The sequence below is a fragment of the Mirounga leonina genome, unplaced genomic scaffold (assembly GCF_011800145.1).
Source record: "Mirounga leonina isolate KUSES-001 unplaced genomic scaffold, KU_Mleo_1.0 Mir_376, whole genome shotgun sequence".
In the NCBI taxonomy this organism is placed as follows: domain Eukaryota; kingdom Metazoa; phylum Chordata; class Mammalia; order Carnivora; family Phocidae; genus Mirounga; species Mirounga leonina.
In genome coordinates, this window is record NW_023270718.1 from 2,062,728 (window position 1) to 2,086,217 (window position 23,490).

Sequence of the window (23,490 nt, forward strand, 5' to 3'; positions counted from 1 at the left end):
ACTCCTCTGTTGTACATCAGTAACATTGAGAGTGTCCTCTTAGGAGTGGAAGCCAGGGGGGTACGTCCTCTGGATGGCTCACCTGGGCCCAGGGAAAAAGAGGTTAAGCGGTTCCCCAGAGAGGGGCAGCTTCCTGCCCAAGGTCACACAGTCCAGAGCCTCCAAGAGTCCCGAGTCCCCACCTTCCTGAGTTCACATGTGGGTGAGGTTCCAACCCCAGCCCCAAAGCTGACCCCTGGCTGCCTCCTCCTTCCCACTTCTCAGGGAAAACACACACACACACACAAACACACACACACACCAGGAAGCATCCATCATGGGCTGTCCAACCAGGCCGGAGAGGCAGGGGTCAGCGGAGAGGTGACCTCAAGGTCTCCATGGGGATCAGGATCAGGCTGGAATTTTTCCCACCCTGAGATTTTCCTGCATCAACCCAGGAGGGCGCCCTGGATGCCGCCAGCCCTGCCCCCAACCTCCTTCCTCTCGACACAGCTTCCCGGTTAAGGATGGATGGAGGGGGGTGGGGTGTGCCAAGGTGGAACCACCAGGCCCAGAAACGAAGGAGAGGCACTTTGGGATTGACGAAACGAGGGCCCCTGGCCAAGAGGGGCCGAGGGCCTGCCCCGGAGTCCTGCAGCCTGGGGCCTCGGGGTAAATGGGACGACCTTGCCTGCTTCTGGCCTGGGGGGCCTCTCTCAGCCTCCACTGCCCTGCCCAGGAGTTGGACCCCAGCCCAGCCTCGGGTGTGTGAGAAGCCCTTGGCCCTGGGCCCTGCCCCCGGTCCTTCCTCCCCCACACACTGGGGACTCAGCCCTTCCTTGTGTTAAATAGAAACCTCTTTATTCTAAGTATCGTACATTCCTTAATACATTGGACTGGGGCCAGACCTTGAGGTGAGGGGAAAGGGGGGGCCTGGGATACTTCTGTAGAGCCTTCCAAAATGCCCTCCACTGCACACTGGGCCGGGAGCTGGTGCTGGGAATGAGCTTCATGGCCTTGGGAAAGTCCTTGCTCCCTCCGGCCTGTTTCTCTTCTATTTGGGGGGTATAGGGGTGGCCGAGAAGACCTCTGAGGATCTTTCCATGCCCCCCAGGGTGGGGAGGTCTGTGGTCCCAGGCAGGGAGTCAAGAGCGAGCCCGTACAGGAGGATGGTTTGTCAGCAGCAAAGATGGGGGGCACTGAGGTGGCGGGCTGGGAGAGTCTCAGCGTTGGGTAGGGGGCCGTGATGGAGACAGAGGCCGAAGCCGGGGCAGACAGGCCAAACCAGGCCTGGCCAGCCGGGAGAGGGGAAGGCGGCCCAGGAAGAGAGGGAGGCCGAGGCAGAAAGGTGGGCGGGGCACAGAGATGTCTGAGAAGAAGGCACGGTCCCGAGGGGGTGACAGGGCTCCCCCCTCAGACAGTTCCAGGTCCCGGGCCACGGCCAGGATCTCCTGGCGGGCGGCTGCGTTGTGCAGGCCGCGGATGTCGAGGAGGGCTGCCACGTGCTTCCGCCTGGGGAGAGAGGAAGGGACAGGTGCGTGGGGTTCTCCGTGCCAGACACACACCAGCCCACCCGTGAACCCCGTCTGGCCCCCATCCGTCCCAGAACCTGCCTTAGCTCTGGAGCCCCTTTAAAGCCCCCTTCCAGGTTCTTTCCCCAGACCAGCAGCACCCCCAGCCCTCCCCCCATCCCAGCCCCCATTCCCTCCCCATTTCTATTCCTCCCAGCCCCTCCTCCTACCAGCATGCCCTCCAGAACTTCGCTAAGCAACCATTTCCAAATCCTTCCACTCATAACTGACTCCAGAACCCTCACCTCTACACCCAGCACAGGAGTCTTCCTATGCACCCTGGTCTTAGCTCCTAATTAACCTTCAATCTTCAGCCCCAACTCAGCTCAGACCACTTCTGGGCTTCCTTCTGGTCCCCTCACAGCTGCTTAAGCCCCAGAATCAGCAGCAATCCTCACTTCATCTTCACTCGCACCTCCAACAGCCCCCTACCATCACTCAGATGCTGCCCAGAAGGGTTCGTCTACATTCCCATCTGAACCCTCACCTCCCCCCTCCCCCCCAGGCCAGGTCTGGAAGCTTCTCCACCCCTGCAGTTCCAGAGCCCATATACTAACTCAAGCTCTCAACCCAGAGCCCATCCATGAGAACACCTCGATCCCCTTGGAACACTCGCTTCACCCCCCCACACCCCATCCCCAGAATCCTGCTCAACCAAAGTTCCACTCCAGAAGGAAAATTAACCTTGGGGCAGGGGGCCCTCAACCAGAAACTCTGTCTCAAAACTAACTCTATTTTCCAACCCTTGCCCGTAAATCCAACACAACGAGCCTTCACCCGCATCTCTGCAACAGATGGTGGGCCCAAAACTCCAGGACCATCACCACATTTCGACTTAAGAGCCTGAACCTAACAGTCATTTCCAGAACTTTCGTTTCAGACAGAGCCCTGGGGCCTTCACTACCCCCTTCAAATGCAGCTTGGCATCTTCTCTTCCCCACATCCCCAGTTTGGAATCACCACAGCTCCCAAAATTTGCTCATCCAAAAATGTGGCTCAAGAGCCTTCCAGCTCAGACAAGCTCCAAAGTCGGCTATGGAACCACTCCAAAACTTGAGAGCTTTCAAACTGAGCTTCATGTTCAAGTGCAGATTCCAAATCAGAAACCCCAATCCAGGAGGAAGGCTGGGATTCCCACCCCCACCAAGCACTCCACAGGGCTTTGTGTCTTCCCAAGGACAAAGAGCCCCACACCCCAGAGCCAGAACTGTCCATCCTGCATCACGTCCAGAATCCTCACCCTCCACCCCAAGTCCTCAACCCTGGAGCCTAAACCCTACTGGGGCCTCACTCCCTGGTGGTGTGGGGTTTTGTCTCTCCCAATATACAGAATGTCTGGGAGCCCGAAGAGCCCTGCAGGGCTGCCACCACCAATCGCATTTGGGGGGGCGGGGCGGTGATCAGGTGCACCAGCTTGAGCCAGCCTGCCCCGGGGTTCAAGTCCCAGCTTGGCCACTTGCTAGCTGTAGCATTTGGGGTAACCTACTGAATTCCTGCCTGCCTCAGAGGTGCTAAGCATTTAGAATAGCACTGCCTTTCACTTGCATATCATTTTCTAAAATAACTTTTATTATAGGTCTTACTTATAGAGTGGGCTGATACCATACTTTCTTAGGTCTGACATAAGGACTCAATAAACAGGAATTGGTCTTGGTCCTGCTGTCCCCGCGGATGACGAGGGTAATGCTGATGTTGACCGATGATGGAGAATTCCCCCCAACAATCCTATGGGAAGAGTGCTATTATCCCCCTGGGAGAGGCTCGGAGAGGGTCCCACAGAGAGGAAATGATCCACCAGTCCCAGTACGTGTGCGCCCGCGTGCCCGTGCGTGTCCCTGTGTCCCCCGCGGCTCCCCGGCTGGGCCGGCCCTTCCTGCCGCCGGCGGCCCCGCGCCCCCCCTGCCCTGGGCTTCCTGTGACTGCCTGTTTGTTTGCGAGCCCTGGTGGCGGCGGCGGCGGCGGGAGAAGGAGGGAAATCGTATTAATAATGCCCTGGTTCCAGCAGGAAACGGCCATCAGACACGCTCGCCGCCTCCCTCCCTCGCCCAAGAGCAGGAAACGCCGGGACGGATGCCAAGGCCCGGAGTCCTCGACCTGGCGGCGGCGCACCAGCAACAAGGGGCCAGGCCGGCGCTAGGGGATGGTGGGGGGCTCTCACCTGATGTCGGGGTAGTCCCGCACCAGCACCCCCACCTCCACCTGGATGCTGGGCGTGTCTTCCAGCTGCAGGACTTCGGCCAAATGGGGCACCACGGCATCCAGCCACGAGGCCTGGGACTCCTGCAGGGGAAGGTTCCAAGCTCATACTCTGGCTCTAGGTCCCCCTCCCCGTAAACCGTACCCCTCCTGACCTTCGTTCTCTCGGTAAAGCGGGACAGAGGACAGGCCGTGATCAGAGGTTTGGGAGGACCTGGAAGCTTTGGAAATGTGAAGGAAAATGCAATCTAAATATATCTCCTCCCAGTATCGCGGACCATCTGGGGCTCGGGGACACCCCTACGAACCTAGTCCTCGTTTGCCAAAGGTGACCCTTAGGGGAAACTGGATTACTTGTGTGAGAGGCCTCCCTGCGTTCTCAGTAAGATGACGCCCCCCTCGCCCCCCGCGATTCCAAGTACTGCAGGCTAGAAAGTCCTGGAAATGCGGATGAGTGAAGCCCTTCCGGTCCTGCTGATTACAACTGGGTGCAAATAAGAGTTGGTCATTTTACATTCTTGGATTTGGCAACGCCAAGGTTCTCGGGTTTCTGTTGCGTTTAGCCTCTCTCTGTGCTCCGAACAGCTCCTGCTTTAGGGAGTGGGAGCTCTGGCCGGGTAGGGCCCTGAGCACCTCGCGGGCCTGAACTGATCGACTCCCCCCCCCCCCCCCCACCGGGCACAGGGAACAAGATGCGGGTTTGCGCCCGGAGGCAGGATGCAGGGCCAGGATACGCGCGCAGGGCCAGGATCAAAGTGTCCCTGTGGACCGAAAGTTGGGCGAAGGCCTTCTTCGAAAGCCCTCCGGCCCGGCTATCGGGTCCGGGCTTCCCGGCAGCCCAGGTTTCCCCGTGGTTTCGGAGCCCCCCGGCCCTGGGCCGCACTGACCAGCCGCCGGAACAGGCGCTGCAGCTGCGCCGAGTCCTCCCGGAGCCTCCCGGCCACGCGGCTGCGGGTCCGAGCCGAGCGGCAGCGCAGGCGTCCTCGGAGCAGGGGCCGCACGTACTCCACCAGCGCCCGCCGGTGCAGCTCGGCCACCAGCGCCTGGGGACCGGGGGAGACGCGAGGGCCGGTGAGCAGCCGGGGACGCCCTCCCCGCGCCCAGCCCGGGCACCCCTCCCCTGCCCACAGGGCGCCGCGTCCCCTCGTCGCCCCCAGCCCCCCCAGCAGCCCTCGCGACTCCCAACGGGTGACCTCCGTCCTGCTCCTCTGCCCCCTAATCGGCTCTACGACCCCCCCCTGCCGGCCCCCAAAGGCTGCGGCGTCCCAGCCCTCCCCCCACTCTCCGCAGTTCTCCCCGCCAGAGGCCCCAACCCTGTGGCCGCCGCACCCAACACCCCAGTACCCGCACCTCTGCCAACCCGCAGACCCCGCGCAGAGCGCCGCCTATCTCACGCTGAGAGAGCGGCTCCGCACCTTGAAGGGGTCCCCCCACCTGCGGCGCGCTCCCGCTCCCCCACTCTCACGCCCATCCCTGCCCCCCACCCCCGACGAGCCCGCGCACCTGGTAGGGCTCATCCTGCATCCTGCGCAGGGCCAGGGCCTGAGCGCCCAGCGTGCCCACGATGCCATCCAGGGCCTCCGGGCTGTTCAACCACTTCCTGCGCATCAGCTTGTTGAAGTGGGGCTGCGTGAGACAGAATGGGGGGTGGTTTTAGGTCTCCTCCCTTCCACCCTCTTTCTCCACTTACCAATTCCACAGAGGAGAGCTGGACCCGCAGTGCTGTGCTGTGCCCTCCTGGGGCGCACAGTCCAGGGAGGGAGACAGACCATCCCCAAAGATGGACCCAGAGCGGTCAGGGCTGGGACGAGGGAACCGGCGGTTTAGGAAGCCCAGAGCGGGTGCCTGAGTCAGCACAGAGAGTCACGGGGGGCTTCCTGGAGGAGGGGACACCAGAGGTGGGCCGGAGGGTGGTCATAGTTAGCCAGGTGAGGGGTGTGGGAGGGAGTGGCTCCATCAGCCTGTGAAGGCGGGTCACATTTCAGATGAGTCTTCATGTCAGAGGATCAGAAAGAAGGTCGGTGTGGCTGGCAAGATCGTCCGTATAATTTGTGGGGCCCAGAGCAAAATGAAAATGGAAGGCCCTTGTTCAAAATTATTGATAAACTTCAAGACAGCAGCGGCAGGGCAGTAGGATTTCTGTGGGGGGAGGGAAGGGAGGCACTTGAACGTGATCCAAGAGCTGGGACAGGCAGTGGGTCTGTTCCTGAGATGGCTCTGGGGGTCGTGGGGGGAGACGCTGCGGTCTGGGCGGACCCCGGGGAATGGACATCCGGGGTTGGCGTCCACGGGGTCTAAGCAGGTCCTACCCCAACTCTGCCCCGCACCCACTTCCTGCTCTCTCATTCCAACAGTTACCCGGCTGTCCAAACCTCCCAAGACGGGGCCTTTTGTTGAAAAGCAGGTGTGAATTAAATGAGCCAAAGCTCATGCGCCTGGCTCAGGGCATGTCACTGTGGCTATAAACCCTGTATTTTTAGCAAGATATCAGCCAGGACCCGTGGTCCTGGATGGAGCTAAGCACTCTGTAGCCACGTTCCCATTGCTCCCTCACAGCCACCGCCCCCCCCCCACCAGAAGCCTGGAATTCCTGTGCCCGTTTTCCAGATGAGCAAACAGAAACCCCAAGAGGACAAGTAACTTGCCCCAGGTCCCCCTACTTGGAAGCAGCGCAGGTAGGCCGGGAACAAAGACCGTACCCCTTTCCTAGCACCCCCATAATCCCCGCACTCACTTTCCCACACACACACCTATCCATGTAGTCATTCAACAAACACTGTGTGAGCCCTTTCTATGGCTCAGCCATGGGTGGGTGGCTGGGGACACATGGAGAACACTTGGGGGACACAGCGCAGAATGAGACAAACAAAACTCTAAGCATTTGATCGTTGTAAGCAGGTCAGGGGAATCTGAATACTTATCTGATATTTGCTATATATTTATTATATATTATATATATATTTGCTGATACTAAGGAAGTATTGTTCCCTGTGTTAGGTATGAAAACGGCACCGTGGTTATGTTCATTTAAAAAAGGATTTCTTATCTTCTGGAGATGCAGGCTGAAGTGTTGATGGATGATGACAGGATGTCGGGGATCTGGGGGCAGGTGGGGGCGGGGGGGGGGGGCAGAGGTGAAACAAGACTGGCCAGGCCTTGACAACTTGCTGGAACTGGTCCACCAGGGGGCCATTCTATCATTCTGCCTACTTTTGTGTATGTTTGAAATTTTCCATAATAAAAAGTTATTTTAGAAACATTCCAACAAACCCTGCCCTTGAGAAGCTAACATTCCTGTGGGAGGAGTTGGATTGGGGAGGGGAAAAAAAAAAGGAAAAAAGCAAAGGCCATAGCAGAGTGCAGGTGGCCGCCAAGTGCTTGGAGAAAAACATAGCAGGGAGCGAGGAAGGGAGTATCCTCTCAGGGCTTCTGTTTTGAATAGGGCCGTCTGAGGAGGTCTCAGTGAGAAGGTGAGACTCAGATGTCAAGGCTTGAAAGAGGGGAGAGGGCGAGTCGATGTGGTTCCTCGGGGGAAGAGGGGTCCAAACAGAGGGATCAGCAAGTGCAAAGGTGCTAGACTCTGTCATGTGAAGGAACAGCAAGGGGGCTGGGAGGCTGGGAACGGAGTAAGTGAGGAGACAGGTGGGAGGAAGCGAGGTCAGAGAGGGAAGCGTCAGCTCAACATCATCTGGGGACTTGGGGACCACAGCAAGGACTTTGGCTCTTGCTCTGAGTGAGCTGGGATGTACAACGTGGATTGAGCCTGCGTTACAACCAGGCATACACACACCTCTCTCATTCCCAGGTACTCCAACCGCCCTCCCCACATACTCTCACCCACCTCCGACCCGACTGCAGCCCCCTCTGGCACACGCAGGAGCCCGGAGGTAAATAGGGCTCCGGGATCTAGGAGAGGCTGGGCAGGGATTTGGAGGGCCTCAGTGGGGAGGGGCTCCACCCAATCCCCAAGGCCCCTTCTGCTGGTTGCTCTCCATCCTCCCCTTGACCATATCCTCCCCTCTCTTCCTTCCTGTACCCCCCTTTACCCCCCCAAATGACAGGCCATCACCCCCTACTACCTCCCTGCCCCCCCCCGATTTCCTGAACACTGAGTCATGGGCTGAAAGGAACTGCAGGTTGGCGGGGTGCTCCCCTGTCCTGGCACACTCCACCCCCCGCCAGCCCCCTGCCTCACTCACCTGCAGCTCCTGAAACAGCAGGTCAGCCAGGACTCGGTGGCAGAGCCGGGTCACGCGGTCCAGAGCGCTGGCAGCTGCTTCTCGGGCTGGCTCACTTTCGGGGGGCCCCACCCGGGCAAGGCGCTCTGCCAGAGCCCTGTGGGGATCAGAGGAGCCACAAGTCAAGGAGCTCCAATATTCTGCTCAACTGCCTGGACCGCTCTTCCTCCTTAGATGGCCTCTATTTCGTGAGCACAGGGGTGACAGGTCAGATGGGGAGCTGGAGGAAGTCAGGGGCTCTGGGGAGAATCTGGGGACTGAGCGATATCAGGGGGTGTTTGGGAGGCTAGGGGGATATGGAAGCTCTGTGGAATGTGATTCTAAACATCTCTAATTCTAAAATCCTACCTTTCCCCCTTCTCTTAATGATGACCCTCCATCACTGAAAGGACCTTAACGTGGTCTGAGGGCAACTTGGCATTTTCTGCCCAAAATCCCAGCGAGCCCCCTTCCAGGCATGTGTCCTTCAGAGTCCCCACGTTTGTAGGAATTGACAGGTGTGCCAGGTTTTTCTCTGCCAAAGGGTGGAGCCGACTCTCCATTCACTGGGGACAGTAAATATGTGATGGTATATCCAAACAGTGGAACACAGTTCAGATCTAAAAGGAAATGTGGGAACTCCACGTGCTAACAGGAAGGTCTCCAAGCTGTTAAGGGGAAAGGCACAAAAGTGTGTTCAACAGTCTACCATTTGTGGGGTTTTTTTTTTTAAAGGAAAAGGAATAATATGTATTCACACAGTGAAATATATTTACTTGTGTATATATATGGAATGTGCATATGAAATATGCATATGAACGTGCACAAATATGCATATGCATGAAGTATGCATATGCATGCATACACTTATTTACACATATTTATGGGTAAATATATCAAGTGCCCCAGCAAAGATATGGCAGACTTTAGCAATAAGGAAGGTGGGGAGCGTGTAGGAGGGCGGCTTCCCACTGTATGCCCTATTGTATCTCGAATTTTGAACCATGTAAATGCATTCCCGATTTTTCAAATGCATGAAAAATAAGTTAATAAAAAAAGGAGAGTAAGATAAAAAGGCAAAAAAACATCTGTAATTCCTAGAGTGTTTGAGTCTGGCTTCTAGGTTCCTATAATTAGAACACTCCAATATTCTGATCACTCCACTCCGTAATTCTAGGGCTCTGTGATGCTAAGGTCCTTTCCAGGACTCCCTAGGGTCTTATGCTTCTAAGGCCCCATGTGCCTGTCACTCTGGGCCAGCTCTGGGATCCCCGCCCCAGTTCAGCTTGTCACGGCCACTGGCCCTCTCCCTCAACACACACACTGGGCACTCTCACCTCAGCGGGGGCCCACAATTGACCAGGGAGATGGTCCTGCTGACGTAGATGTCAGGTAGAAGCTCCCGCACTCCTGGATGCTCATGGAATCGCTCCACCCGCTGCTGGAAGCTGGTGACAGGAGAAAGGGAGGGTGCGTGACAGATGGAGTACCGCTGGAGGAGGGCCTCTTGCTGGGCATTCAGCCCCGCAAAGCCTGTGATCCTCACTGATGAGCCTCTGCCCATCCTTACTTGGTTCCCTTTCATCTCTCCTCTCTCTGTTGGATCCTGGGTACTGATGCCTCTCCCCCCCCAGCCCTGTCCCCCTGCCCCCAGCCCTCCATACCTCTGAAGGAATTCTGCTAGCCCCGCCAGGCAGCAGTGGGCCATCCGCTCCCCAAACTCCTGGCTGATGCGGGGTGCTCGTTCTGTATGTTCTTCCAGCAGCTGGAGAGGAGAGGGGTGAGGAGGGGGGAGGTCCTGCTTTCCCACCCGGGGAACTCTTCCTGCTGATTCTCCTTCCACTTCCCCACCCCCTACCTCACACACATCCTGCGCCAGGCTGCTGGGCCGGTCCTCCGTGCTCCCCCAGTGCTCCTCATTCTCCTGCAGCACCCGAAGCAGGGCTGCGCGTGTCTGAGCCTGGAGTGGGAAGGTGGGGGGAAAGACAGGAGTCAGGGGCGCCTGGGACCCTCTCCCTCCTTTTCTCCTCCCCCCTCCATGGTCCCTACAGCTTAGCCCCAAGCAGGTCTTGGTTCTACTCCTGAGCTTGTAAAGGTCATGCTGAGGAGGGAGGCTGGACCAGAAAACCTCCCCAGCACTTTGCATCCCTAGGTCTATGATTTGGAGCTTGATATTAAGAGTCTGTAGTTTTGGGGCTACTGGGGGGCTCAGTCGGTTAAGCGTCTGCCTTCAGCTCAGGTCATGATCCCAGAGTCCCAGGATTGAGCCCTGCATAGGGCTCCCTGCTCAGCGGAGAGCCTGCTTCTCCCTCTGGCCCCACCCCCCATTCGTGCTCTCTCACTCTTGCTCACTCTCTCTCTCAAATAAATAAAATCTAAAAAAAAAAAAAAAAAAAGAGTCTGGAGTTTTAAGCTTCCTCCATCTGATAGCCAGAGAGTTTGAGGGTCTATTCTCTCATTATTCGATGGTCCTAAGGCTCTGCTCCCCAGGTTCTGCAAAACAATTTGCTCAAGAGAGTCAGATTCTGTGATTCCAGAATTCCAAGGGTCTGGGATCATAAGGTTTATGCATCTCTGATTCACTGGTCCAATGTTCCCTTCAATGAATCTGAGAATCTAGGTATGTTGGAGTCTGAGATTCTAGGCTCTCAGGTTACAAAGATTCTGATTTCTCTGGCTGAGGCAGGACTGGAATTCAGGTGGGAAACAGCCCCGGGGTCAGGCTGGGTGTTCGCGGCTGGACCATCCTGCGGAATGGTGCCCATGCCTGGCCAGTTATTAATCATGCTGACCGTCTGTCATGCTTGTGTCCAGGCCTTGCTGTGATGCCTTCCTTCCACAAGGCTTTGGGACCGTGAGCTGGGTTTCTGTGACTGACTCTTGCTCTACGATTTGGGTTTGAAGTATCGGAATGTATCGAACCTTTACTGATGCTCTCTGTGCCTGGCTGGGTGCTTGGGTAACAACATTGAACCTAAGGCAGAAGTGATCGGTACGGGTTTACGTTTCTGTGTCTTGGGGGCAGAACTCAGAAGTCCACAAAGGGAAAAGGGAAATGGGAGTAGCCAAAGGGGGAGAGGAGAGGCCCCCAAGCCCAGTGCGACCCCTCCCTCCCTGCAGAGTCCCTTCTGCTCCCAAGTCCCCCAGTACCTTAACATCTGTGACACATTCATCCTCCAAGCCCCGCAGGGTGCCGGGAGACAGAAGGGGCCCCAGCTCCCCATTCTCCAGGGCTACCAGGTCCACCAGCCCTAGGATCTCTCTGTGAGTGGGAGACAAGAGACAGGGAGGTCTGTGAGAGGGGGATTGGGGCAACTGAACCCCTCCACACCCAGGGTGTTTGTGACCCTGGGCCACTCCCTTCCTCTCTAGGGGCCGGCTTTGCTCATCCCTCAAAGGAAGTCTCTGGAATTGTTGCTCCCCTGGCTCCAGCTCTCTGAGTCAGCTCCCTGATGAATGGTGTCCGGGCAAGACTTGCAGGGGTCAAGTCCGGGCTTGATGGTCTGGCACACAAGATCTCTCCCATGATCAGCTTCACCAGACAGAAGCTCCCTCCCGCCTCCGCTCCTTGTCCCTGCCACCTCACCTGGCCTTGGAGGCCTCCTGGGTCTAGCTCTCACTCCCCGATGCTACAGTCTTGCACACTGCCCTGGGTGATACCGTCCCTCTCCCTATCCCCTCCCCACCACCACCCAAACGCACCCCAAGCTTTTGCCCATGGCATCTTCTCAGCCAGAAGCACCATCTTCCTACTCCTGCCCCGCCATTCCAGGAGGCTTTCCAGACTCCCTGTCCTGCCTCATCTCTCATAGGTGGTGTGAGAGTGTCCTTAACACATATTCCCAAAGGGGATCTAGGAAGTCAATGTCACCAGCTGTTGCTTTCCCATTCTTCTAGTGACAGCAGGATGATCTTGTTTGAAGAACCACCCACCCCACTGGCTCGCCAACATGTGGTTTGGGTGTGGCCAGTTCCCTTTCCCCAGAGCGCGTAGGTGACCGAGTCATGGTTAATCATATTCCATCCCCTGGCCACAAGAATGGGTATGTTTTAGGATCCAAAATCTCGACATGTGAAGGTTTTAGGACTGGGAGCATCAATGGTGCTGAGGTTCTAAGTGCTAAGGTGACAGAATTCAAGGGACCAAGAGCGTTACAGTCCTAACGCTGCAAGGATCCACAGTATCAAAGTTCTAGACTCTAAAGAGGGAATGAAGCTAAGGTTTAGGATTTGAAGTCTCATTGGTGCTAAGGTTCTAGGATTGAAAGTGTCAGTGCTCAAGTTCTAAGATTGGAAGAATCAACAGGGTTAATGCCGTAGGATCTAAAGAGAGAGAGTTTAGGATTTCTGAGGGTCAACTATGCCAAGATTGTAGGGATGTTGGTGCTAAGGTTTTAGTATTTAAGAGTCAGTGGTGTTAAGGTACTAGGACTGGAAGGGTCAATGGTACAAAGGTACACCGAGAATGATCAACGGTGCTAAATTCTAGGACCAGAAGGGTGAACAGTACTGGGATTCTAATAGTATACGTGTCAATGGTGGGAAGGTTCTAGGCCTGGAAGTGTCAATGGTGCTAAGATTTTAAGAACAGAAAGATAACAATGCAAGGCTTCTAGAACAAGAAGGATCCACAATGCTTAGACTCTAGTACTGGAAGGGTGAGCAGTGCTATGATTCCAAGGGTGGAAGTGTTGAGACGCTGAGGTCCTTGGGCTGGGGGTGCCGAGGTATTAGAACTGGAAGGACTCGGGCGCCTGGGTGGCTCAGTTGGTTAAGCGACTGCCTTCCACTCAGGTCATGATCCTGGAGTCCCTGGATCGAGTCCCGCATCGGGCTCCCTGTTCTGCAGGGAGCCTGCTTCTCCCTCTGATCCTCCCCCCTCTCATGTGCTCTCTGTCTCATTCTCTCTGTCAAATAAATAAATAAAATCTTAAAAAAAAAAAAACTGGAAGGACTGATGTCGCTAAGGTTCTAGCGCGGAAGGGTGGCTAGCGCTCAGAGGCTCAGCTTGTAAATGTCCACAGTGCTGAGGACTGGAAGGATCGATGGGTTAAGGATGCAGGAGTGGAATGGTGCTGAGGTTCTTGGACCGGAAAGGTCCACGGTGCTGAGGTTCTTGGACCGGAAAGGTCCACGGTGCTAAGGTTCTAGGGGTGTAAGGTTCTAGATCTGTAAAGATCACCAGTGCCACGATTCGAGGCCAAGGAAGGCTGAGCGGGGCTACACGTCCAAGGACGGAAGTGGGGATGATGCTGAGGTCCTTGGACTGGAAGGGTCCGCGGGGCAAAGGTTCTCAGACTGGGAGGTGCTGAGGTTTGGGGACTGGAAGGACCGACGTCGCTAAGGTTCTAGCACGGGCACGGTGGACAGCGCTCAGAGGCTCGATGGTCAATGTCACCGGCTCCCAGGACCGGGAGGGCCAACGGCGTTAAGATTCTAGGATTGAAGAGCCGGCTGTTGCAACTGAAGAGGCCAGGGCTGGGGGGGCGTGTGTTGGCGGGGGGGGGTTCTGGGCGACCCGGGGGCAGCCGGCCCCGCCTCACCTGGGGTACACCTCGTTGTGCCAATGCAGGAGCGCGTAGCGGTCGGCCAGCGGCAGCCTCCGGCGGGCGGCGGCCCCGAGCCACTCGGCCAGCGCGCCGTGGTAGCCGCGCAGGTAGACGCCGAAGGCGCCCAGGCCCGCGGGGTAGGCGGGCGCCAGGCGGCCCCGCACCCCGCCCAGGTCCTCCAGCAGCCGCGCCCGCAGCGCCTCCAGCTGCCCGGCCAGGCCCCCGGGCGCCCCGGGCGCCGCCGCCTCCAGGCGCTCCCGCGCCGCGCGCCCCACCGCCTCGGCCCAGCGGGCGCGCAGCTTGCGGGCGGCCCCCGGGCCCCGGCGCCCGTCGGCCGCCTCCTCCTGCAGCAGCACCCGGCCCAGCTGCGCCACGGCGCCCGGCCCGGCGCCCGCCAGCGTCTCGCGCACCAGCGCCCACAGCTCGCGCTGCAGGGCCTCGTAGAGCAGCGCCACGTCCCGCGCCCGGCGGCCCCCGCCCGCGCCCTCGGCCCCGGGCGGCCCGGGCGCGCCGCCCCCCGACGACGCCAGCTCCTCGGCCTCCAGCTCCAAGATGTGCTCGTCGGCTCGCGCGAGCTCGCGCTGCTGGATCAGGCTCAGGATCTCCAGCACTGTGGGGGCAGAGCGGGAGGTCAGGGGGAGGGGAGCGGGCGCGCGGGGTTGGGGGGAGGGCAGGGGGGAGGTGACGGGGGCCGAGAAAGGCGTCGGGGACGTTCCAGGAGAAGGGGCTGAGGGAAGGGGGTCGGGGGAGGGAGGGAGAGAGGGGTACGCAGGGGTGGAGGATGAGGAGAGGGGGGCCCGGAAGACCCGAGCGGGGTAGGAGGAGGGGAGGAGCGGGGAGAGCGGGGACGCTGAGGAGGTGAGGGAGAGGGCCAGGGCCTGGGGGAGGGGACAGGAGAGGGTTAGGGACGGGCAGAGGGGGGTGGGCAATGGGATAGGCGTCTGGATAAGGGAACTAGGTCAAAGGACCAGAGCATCATCACGAGACTAGGAAGAGGATGGGAGGGGGAGGAGGGTGGGGAGAAATCAGGGGAAGTGGGGGTTAGGGGTTGAGGCAGAAGGGAGAGGGGCAGGGGGCAAGGGATGGCAGAGGGTATTGGGAAGTGGGTTATGATATGGGAAGGGGTCAGGATATTTGAGGGGCGAGGACAGGAAAAGGGCATCAGAGCTAGAGAAAGGGATCTGGGCAGTGGGAGGGCTGGGGGAAGGCGAGTCTGAGCCAGGTAGGGGGAGAGGGTGGAGAGAAGGCTTGGAGGGCAGAGTAGATCAGAGGGCAGAGTGGAGGCTTGGAGGTGGGGAGAGGTTAGCAAGACCAGAGACGGGGTCTTCTGGGGGTGGGATAGCTGTGGGGGTGATCTGAGACTCTGAGTTCAGACCCCCCCCCCCCCCCGGCCGAGCGCCAGCCCCGTGGGGTTGGGAGGCCTCTGAGTGAAGGCAAAGGGAAGGTCCTGGTGGCCCAGGGTTACCCCGACACCTCCACCCCCCTCCACTTCCTCCCTGGCAGAGAAACTGTTTCCTGGCCAGCGCTATTTCTGCCCATCCGTTTCCAGAAGGCGGGGGCTCCAGTCACCCCCTCCTCACCTCCTTGAAGTGCCCTCCCAGTCCCCAGGGAGCCGGGGCTGAAATAGCCTCTGGCCAGGATGTAGAGGATACACAGAAAGGGCTCTCCTGAGGTCCCCAATGCTGAGCAGCATGCCTTGGTGTGTGTGTGGTGGGGGGCGGCTAGGAGTGAGGATGGGGGTGAATGAAGGTGGGGATGGATGTGAGTTTGAAGATGAAATCTGGACATGAGTTGGGGCCAGGAACGTGGGTGGAGGTTGGGAATGGGGGGTTCGGATGGGGACTCCGGGTGGGGGTAGAGATGGGATTAAGAATGAAGGGGGAGGCTAGCTTGGGGTTGGGGTTGAAGGTGGGTGCTGAGATGGGCCGGTGTTGGGGGTTGGCCGGGAGACTACATTGGGGACCCGGTTGCAGCTGTAGGTGGGACAGCACTGGCCCAGTGGGTGGGTGGGTGGTTATCCTGGCGTCGTTGGGCACAGTGATGGTTAAAGATGGTGTTGGGACAAAGGGATGACTTGGGGATAAGCACATGGGTGTGTCCCAAGGTGGAGATGGCTGATGGGGTTGGAATACATATGGGGTGGAAACCAAAAAGACATTGAAGAAGACACTGGGGCTTGGGGTAGTTTGGGGTTGAGAATGGTGTCTTGAGTTGAATTGCCCCCCCCACCAAGAAAAAAGATGTGTAAAGTCCTAACGCCCCTGTGGCTCAGAATGGGGACCTTATCTGGAGACGGGTTCTTTACAGAGGTAATCAAGTTAAAATGAGGTCCTAGGTAGGCTCTAATCCAGTATGACTGGTGTTCGGATACAAAGGGGAGATTTGGACACAGAGACAGACACACACAGAGGGAAGATGATGGGACGTCACAGAGGGAAGATGATGTGATATCACAGCGAGAAGGCCGTGTGGAGACACAGGAACAGGAGTGAGGTGGCCGAGAGCCAGGAAACTCCCAGGTTGACTGGCAAAGCATCAGGTGCAGGGAGAGGTGAGGAAGGATTCCACTCTGAGTTTCCGAGGATATGTGGCCCTGCTGACACCCTGATTTCAGACTTCCAGCCTCCCGAACTGAGAGAATAGACTTCAGTAGTTTAAGCCACCTAGTATGTGGGACTCGATGACTATGGGGGCCCCAGGAACTGGACACAGGCCGTGGGGGACATAGCTGGCAGATGCAGGTGGAAGGTAGGCGCTGGGCATGGCAGTGAGTTTGAGATGAAGCTTGGACGTGAGTTGAGGTAGGGATGAAGTTAAAGGTGGAGGCTGGGGGTTTGGGACTGGGATGGAGTTAGGGTTGGGGTTCTGAATGGGATGGAAAAGGAGAAGAGATTAGGGGTGAAGGAGGAGGTTGAGGTGGGCGTTGTGGTCTGGGGCCAGCGTTGGGGCTGGGGATGGGAAGGGGGTGGGGTATGGAGGTTAGGGAGAGGCAGAAGGTCAAGGTTGGATGTGGAGACTTTGAAAGGAGATGGGTTGGAGGTTAGATTTGAAGGGAGGGAGGGAAGGAGGGTTGAAATTGGGGGTAGGGAAGGGATTGGGAGGGGATGGGACCAAAGTTGGTGATTCACTTATCACAGGACATGGGGGTGAGATTGAAGCCGGTGGTGCCTGGAGAGTGGGATGGATTGGGGGTAGGTGTGGAGAGGAAGCTAGAGCCTGGGCTTGGTGATGGAGATTAGGACTGCAGGGGGGCGGACTGGTGTCCTACATGGAGGTGGGCAGACAGAAGTTGGAGAAGGGAACGGAGGTAGGATCACAGGTGGAGGTCAGGTGTGGGGAGGGGCTCCCGACTCACCTGACAGAGGCTCCTTCACCTTTGGGGGCTCGGGGACCTTGGGTGGGGGCTCAGGAGCCGCCTCGCCTGCGGGCACCACCCTCTCGGCCAGTGACGCCCGGCGGGGCTTGGGCCCGCGTCCCAGTCTCAGGAAGGCCAGTCTCCGGGCAGCCTCCCCAGCCGCCTCCTCGTCGCCCTGGGCTCGGGTCCCCTGAAGCCTGGCCAGGAGGCCAAAATCTGCCGAGCTCCTGCGAATCCCCGGTGTCAGCACGCGGCCCAGGAAAGAGCGGGGCTGCCCATCTCCTGGGCTGCCTGCCCGCCGGCCAGGGGGCCAGGCCAACCGGAAGGGGGCCAGGCCAGCCAGCTTCTCCAGGGTGGCCCGGCGGCGACAAGATGTTCCGTTGGGCAGGGTCCCCAGCTCCCCAACCTCCTCTTCTTCCAATCCTGGAACTTCCTCAAAGGGGTTCCGAGAGGACCTCAGGGGCAGGGTCCCCGCCCTGGGCACCTTGGAATCTGCCACCCCTAGATTCTTCAGGATGGGCATTTTGACAGGCAGGGACCTGGGGAAAACATAATGGACGATTACTGGGATTGATGACGGTACTGGTGTTGATGACTGACGACAATGCCCCCTGCCAGGCCCCCGTCTGAGCACCCGCCAATCCCATGAGGTTAGTCCTGTTATTATGCGCATTTTGCAGATGATGCCCAAGGTCCCACAGTGATTCAGGGACGAAGCCAGCGTTCGGACCCAGGCCTGTTGATTCCGGGGCTGGAGTTCTTCCCCCGCCCCGCCCCGCCCCGAGCATTGGCATTCAGACCCTTTCCCTGCCTTACTCCTGCCTGGAGGGTTCATCATCTTTGTGGGCCCTCCTACTCCATGAGGAAGCAGGCTCAGAGAGGGGAAGGGTCCTTGCCAAGCTGGCACAGCCCATGAAGGGCAGAGCTGCATAGGGACTCAGGCCCCACCGTCTACCCAGACAGCCCGTCCCACACATAGGCACCCGCCTCGTCTCCCCTGTCCCTCCAGCACACCTGTCCCCTCTACCCCACCCTGTTCATTCCTTGAGCAAAACCTTCCTGGGAAATGTCCAGAACAGGCAAATCCATAGAGACAGAAAGGAGATAAGCTGGGAGAGGGGGGCTGGGGAGTGACTGCTTAATGGGTCTGGGTTTCCTTTTGGGAAATGAAAATGTTCTGCAGGTACATAGTGGTGATGGTTGACAACACTGTGAATGCACCAGATGCGGCTGAATTCTACGCTTTAAAGTGCTTCCTATGGTGAATTTTATGTTTTATATATTTTACTACCCTCCCCCCCCTAAAAAAAACCTTACTAGGTATTTGCCCGGTGAAGGCACTGGGGACACAGTGGTGGCCAAGGTAGACCAGTTCTTGCCCTCTTGGGGCTTGAAATCTCCCAACTTCTGCTCATCCCATCTCCCAAGTCCCTCATCTCCTCCCTCTCCATGGCCCCCTGCCCCAGTCCAAGCCCCCTCTGGCTTCTCCACTTCCTCCCTGGTCTCCAGGCTCTTGTCTTGCCCCCGCCCCCCAGCCCACCTTTGAAGACTTCCTTAAAGCACAAACCAGCTCCCTCTCCTTCTCTTAACCTTGCATGGCTCCCCAGTGCCCTTGGGACAAAATTCAGCTGCCCTCATGGGCCAGATATGCTCCTCGCCAGTGCTATCCCACATTCTCCTCCTCCTTGCTCCAGGCTCCTGGGTGCCACCATTTGTGTTGATCCTTCTACAGGGAAACCTGTTCTCCCCGCTCCATTCAGGCTTTAGGACTCAGCCCCAAAGCCCCCTCCTCCAGGAAGCCCTCCCTGATGCCCGGGCTGAGTCAAGTCGCCCCCGTCGGGATTTACCCCATCCCAGCCCTGCCTACCCTGAGTTGTCACTGTCTGGGGATGAGTCTGTGTCCCCCACTGGACTGTGAAGCCCCGAGAGGTCAGGGTCAGGCTGTCTCAGTCACCGCTGTGTCCCCAGCTCCCAGGGCAGGCGCACAAGAAATGAATGGGTGCTAAACAGGAAACAAAGGAAGGAGGGAAGGACCTCATTCCTTGGGGGTGAGGAGGAGTCAAGCTGGAGAGGTCAGTAAAGAGCAGGACATGCAAGGCCTCAAAGGGCCATGAGGAGGGACTTGGGCTTTTTCCCGAGGACACTGGGGAGCCACGGAAGGGCGCTTTTTAAAATGATGAAATAGTTCAAACATTCAGAAATTCAGAAAAAATTAGAAAACAAACACCCCCTGTGCCTCCAATCCTAGCAGCATCTAATGCAAACATTCGCTCTACTTGGTTCAGGTTGCCTTTATTTATTTTTTTTAAGAATCAAGCCTTACAGATGCACCGAAGCCCCCCAACTCTCCTCCTGACCCTGCGTACTCTAGCCCTCCCCCAAGGAAAGCAGATCCGGGGTGTGTGTCCCCCATCCAAGCCGACTTTTCACTCTATGCCTCCGCAGACTTGCAGCCAGAAATAATGCATTGTTTCCCATGGTTTCAGGCTCTCTGTAAATGCTGTCATACTATGCGCATCCGGCAACTTGCTGTCCGATGGCTGTTTTTTGGCTCACATACAAGTGAGATGTAGCCACGCCTCGCTCTGTGGCTCTAGCTGATTTCTCTTAATTGTTGCGTACTATTCCACCGAAGGGCTGCGGGGCAAACCTGGATCGGCTGTCAGCCGTTCACACGTTCTCCTACTGCTGGCCACGTAGGTTGTTTTGAACTGGGACGGGTTCTGAGCAGGTGAGGGACAGGGTCGGGATTGGGCAGGCGTCGGGGGTCAGGGTCGGGGGGTTGCATGGATCATCTGGAAGGATGCTCAAAGGGCCCTGAGTTGGCTGGGCTGTGAGCGGGGGCATCTCCTTTCGTGGAGGTGACCCCCTTCTTTCCTCCCTGACTTCAGCCTCTAGACCTCAGCTGTTGTCCCTCAAGCTTCTCTCCAGTCTCCATGGTCCGCTGTCCCCCAGGGAGGCAGTCACCATGCCAGCCCTTGCCTGGAGCCCCCACGGCTGTGGGGAATCGATACTACTCCCCCCATACACACATACACACACACACACACACACGCCACATGCCGATTTCTGTCTTTCGTTTTCCAAATAGGCTTCTCTGTGCTTCATCCCCCAAATGGCTTCACTGTCCCCCGGAACTGCCTCCATCATCCCCCCAAAACCCCACCTCCCCTGCAAAACAGGGGGCTCCCACTTCCCTCTAACAGAAGTCAACATGACCCAAACTGGACTTGCCACTCCCCCACTGGCTCCCACATCCATCCCTAAACTGGATCCCATACCCCCAAACCATTTCCAACATCTTCAGAGCCCACTGCAACATCTTCTGAAAAGCGGCCCCCTCTTCTTTCCCCTTCCTGGCTCCAACATCCTGCCCCCTCCAGCCCCCTCATCTGCCTCCCAGTGCCCAGCCCCTGACTCACTTCCGAGGCATCCCTCAAGCCCCCAGCCTCCCGACCTCCCACAGGATGTCTTGGCCACCAGCTTCCCTCTCTGGGCTCCGGCTCCTCCCCCTCCCCTCCCCCCTCCTCCTCTGTGCTGCCAGCCTTTTCCCCCAAAGCCCTAAACCCTCCGCGGGCAGCTTGACCCGTTTGCAGAAGTCCCCAGGTCTGTATCAGAGAACAGCCCTCACACATGGTGTCCACACTGGACCCCAACCACACAACCCCCACCCAGACCTTGCCCCCAAACAATGCTGTCACCAGCCCAGCCTGTTTCAAGTTCACGCACACCTTCCTTCTGAACCCCATCTCCTGCTCCGTCTCCATCCCAGCCCTGTCTTCTCTCCCATCTCCAAGCCCCCATCTCTTGGGGATGGAGCAAAGCACCCATCCCTCTCTGGCCGGTCTTCCCACCTGAACTCAGAGGGCATCAGACCCAGCCATGGCTCGGGTCTCGTCTCCCTTGATGGTCCAAACTCTCCCTGCTTCTTCGAAGCTTCTCTGGATCCCCAGGGCCCCCAAATTCTTCCCTGAGCCCTCCTCCTGCTCCCAGTTCCTCCTACCCTCATTCTGGCACCCTCCTGAGGTCAGACCCCACATTCTCTCTTTGCCTCCTGCCTCTCCTGGCTTCACGGCATGTGTTCTCACCACCTCTGGTCCAGCCCAGATCCAGGGGGGACCCCGGGCTGTGGGCATGCGGGTCCTGCCCCCTCCTCCAACACACTCACCTCCTACGTAGTCAGTGCCTCCGTCCTTCTGTCCCTGCGGCTACTGTCCTGCCCTGAGGACACTTCAGTCAGAACTGCTTAGAGCTTGGAACTGGGGGGGGGGGGGGTTAGAGGAGGTCAATTTCCTGTCAGGAAACCCCTCCCTCTCTGGGCCCAGGGGCGGGAAGGACTCTTTATCTGTCTGCCCTTTTAGGCCAAGCTGGGGTTGTGCTGGGAAGGACAAGGCCACAGCCCGGCCCCCACCCTCATCCCCACCCGGAATCGGCCCCCCTCCTGCCTGCTCTTCACGCCTTCCAAGGTGACAACACCATCCTGGGCACCCTGGGGAGACACCAATGCTGGACACGGGCCCAGAGCTCTCCTTCGGGGTCCTTGCTCTGGAGTAGAGACAAGGAGGAAGGTTCTGCTGGCCCAGAAGCTGGGATTAGAGGCCGAAAGGGGGTGGCACTGGGCATGGCTTTGGAATTGTTCTCTCTGCCTAAAAGGCCCTGTCCCCAGGTCCCTGCATGGCTGCCTCCTTCAACATTGTCCTGGCCTCAGCTCCAGCATCTGTTCCTCAAAGGAGACATTCCCTGAGCTGCAGAAGCTCTTCTCCACACACCACACCCCCCCAACCCTTCTCTCTCCCAGGGACTGGACCTGATTGGTCAATTCCTTTATATCACCTTCCTCAATTTGAATGATAAGCTTTCTGTCTCCCTTGTAGAGTTCTTTTTCTTTTTTTAAGAATTTATTTATTTATTTATTTATTTATTTATTTATTATTTATTTATTTATTTGTCAGAGAGAGCACAAGCAGGGGGAGAGGCAGGCTCCTCGCTGAGCAGGGCTTGATGCCAGGGCCCTGAGATCATGACCTGAGCTGAAGGCAGACGCTTAACTGACTGAGCCACCTAGGTGTCCCTCCCTTGTAGAGTTTCCGACTCTCCCATTGGAATGTGAATTCAAAGCAGATTTTGTTTACCTGTTCATCTTTATATCCCTAGATATGTGCCTGGCACATAATAGGTGCTCACTAGAGATTTATTAACCGAGTGCACACATGGGGATAGATTAGAGCTAAGGATTGGAAGTTGGGGATGCGTGTAGCAGGTGCAGTGGGGGCTGGGAATGGGTTGGGGATTGGGTGGGGTTAGATGCGGGATTAGGGTTACTTTTTTTTTTTTTAGATTTTATTTATTTATTTATTTATTTGAGAGAGAGAGAGAGAAACAGCATGAGAGGGGAGAGGGTAAGAGGGAGAAGCAGGCTCCCCACTGAGCAGGGAGCCCGATGTGGGACTGGATCCCAGGACTCCAGGATCATGACCTGAGCCGAAGGCAGTCGCTTAACCAACTGAGCCACCCAGGCGCCCCTTAGAGTTACTTTTAAGGTTTTAGGTTTAGGATGTCTTTAGGGAGGTCAGGCACAGCGTTAGGCCAGGTGTTAGGCCTGGGACAAGAGATCACGTGCCTAGGCAAAGTTGGGGTTGGTGTGGGATTAGGGTCAGGGCTGGATTCAGGGATCACTGCTTCTGTCCCCGGCCCCAGAAAGGGCTCTGTAGACGCTCAGGCTGGGAGAAGTGGGTCAGGGGTTAAGATTCCAAGGTCTGAAGGCTTCAGATCAAGGACTGGGTTTGCCAGACAATGGGCCCTGGGAAAGGAGCTGCTTGAGTGGCCAAGAGGGGAGGGGGAGGCTTTGTCCTCAGCAGGTCAGTGTGGATCAAGGTAATCAGAAGACGGTAAGTAGCCCTGGCTGGAACCAGCCGGCCTGTTGTGGGCGGGACAGCTGTCAGCTCTCCTCCTCTTTTTTTAAATTTAATTTTTTATTGAGATATAATTCACATGCCATAAAAATTCACCCTTTTTTAGGGGGGGGGAGGGGCAGAGAGAGCTCTTTTTTTTTTTTTAGGATTTTATTTATTTATTTGTCAGCGAGAGAGCCCAAGCTGGGGGAGCAACAAGCAGAGGGAGAAGCAGGCTCATCATTTTTAAGGTTCAGCATTTTGTAGCTTCCCCCCTCATCTAGCCTCAGTGCCCTCGTCTGGGAAGTGGGGTGGGGCCACTGCTGGGGTCAGGGGAGCCGGGGTGGGGCCTGAGGTGTGGTGGGCAGGTGTGTGGAGGGAGGGGATCTGCTGCCCCCTCGTGGTGCCTGGGAGAACTGCAGCGCTCCCTGCTAAGCCTGGGAAGGAGTGACTCAGCTCCCCCAGCCCATCCCCAAGACCCCAGCCCTCACCCTGCAGAGCCCTTGGGATCTCAAACCTTCCAGAACTCCGGCCTGAACTCCTCCCTCTGTGCATCCCACCATCCCCGGGACTCCTTGGGCCCCATCTGCTGAGTAACAACAGTAATGTCATCCACTTATAAAGTTCTAATCTGTTCACACGCGGAGCTTTTACGTATATAGTCTCATTAATTTACTGCAGACTGATTTTTCAGGGACAGGAAGCCATAGTGGTTAAGAGCCCAAGTTCCAG

General features: G+C 57.5%; 1 protein-coding gene across 1 annotated transcript; it reads right to left on the reverse strand.

Annotated features, from left to right (window-relative positions):
* Positions 1 to 784: 784 nt before the first annotated feature.
* EXOC3L2 (exocyst complex component 3 like 2) lies at positions 785 to 21,112 on the reverse strand. Its single transcript, XM_034986750.1, has 12 exons — positions 21,036 to 21,112; positions 16,868 to 17,406; positions 13,507 to 14,122; positions 11,114 to 11,225; positions 9,822 to 9,923; positions 9,628 to 9,728; positions 9,301 to 9,411; positions 7,946 to 8,081; positions 5,250 to 5,372; positions 4,634 to 4,789; positions 3,709 to 3,830; positions 785 to 1,491 (listed from the first exon to the last, which is right to left on the reverse strand). The coding sequence occupies exons 2-12, from the start codon at positions 17,388 to 17,390 to the stop codon at positions 1,203 to 1,205; spliced, it is 2,391 nt and encodes a 796-aa protein (XP_034842641.1). The 5' UTR covers positions 17,391 to 17,406; positions 21,036 to 21,112; the 3' UTR covers positions 785 to 1,202.
* Between the last annotated feature and the right edge of the window lie 2,378 nt (positions 21,113 to 23,490).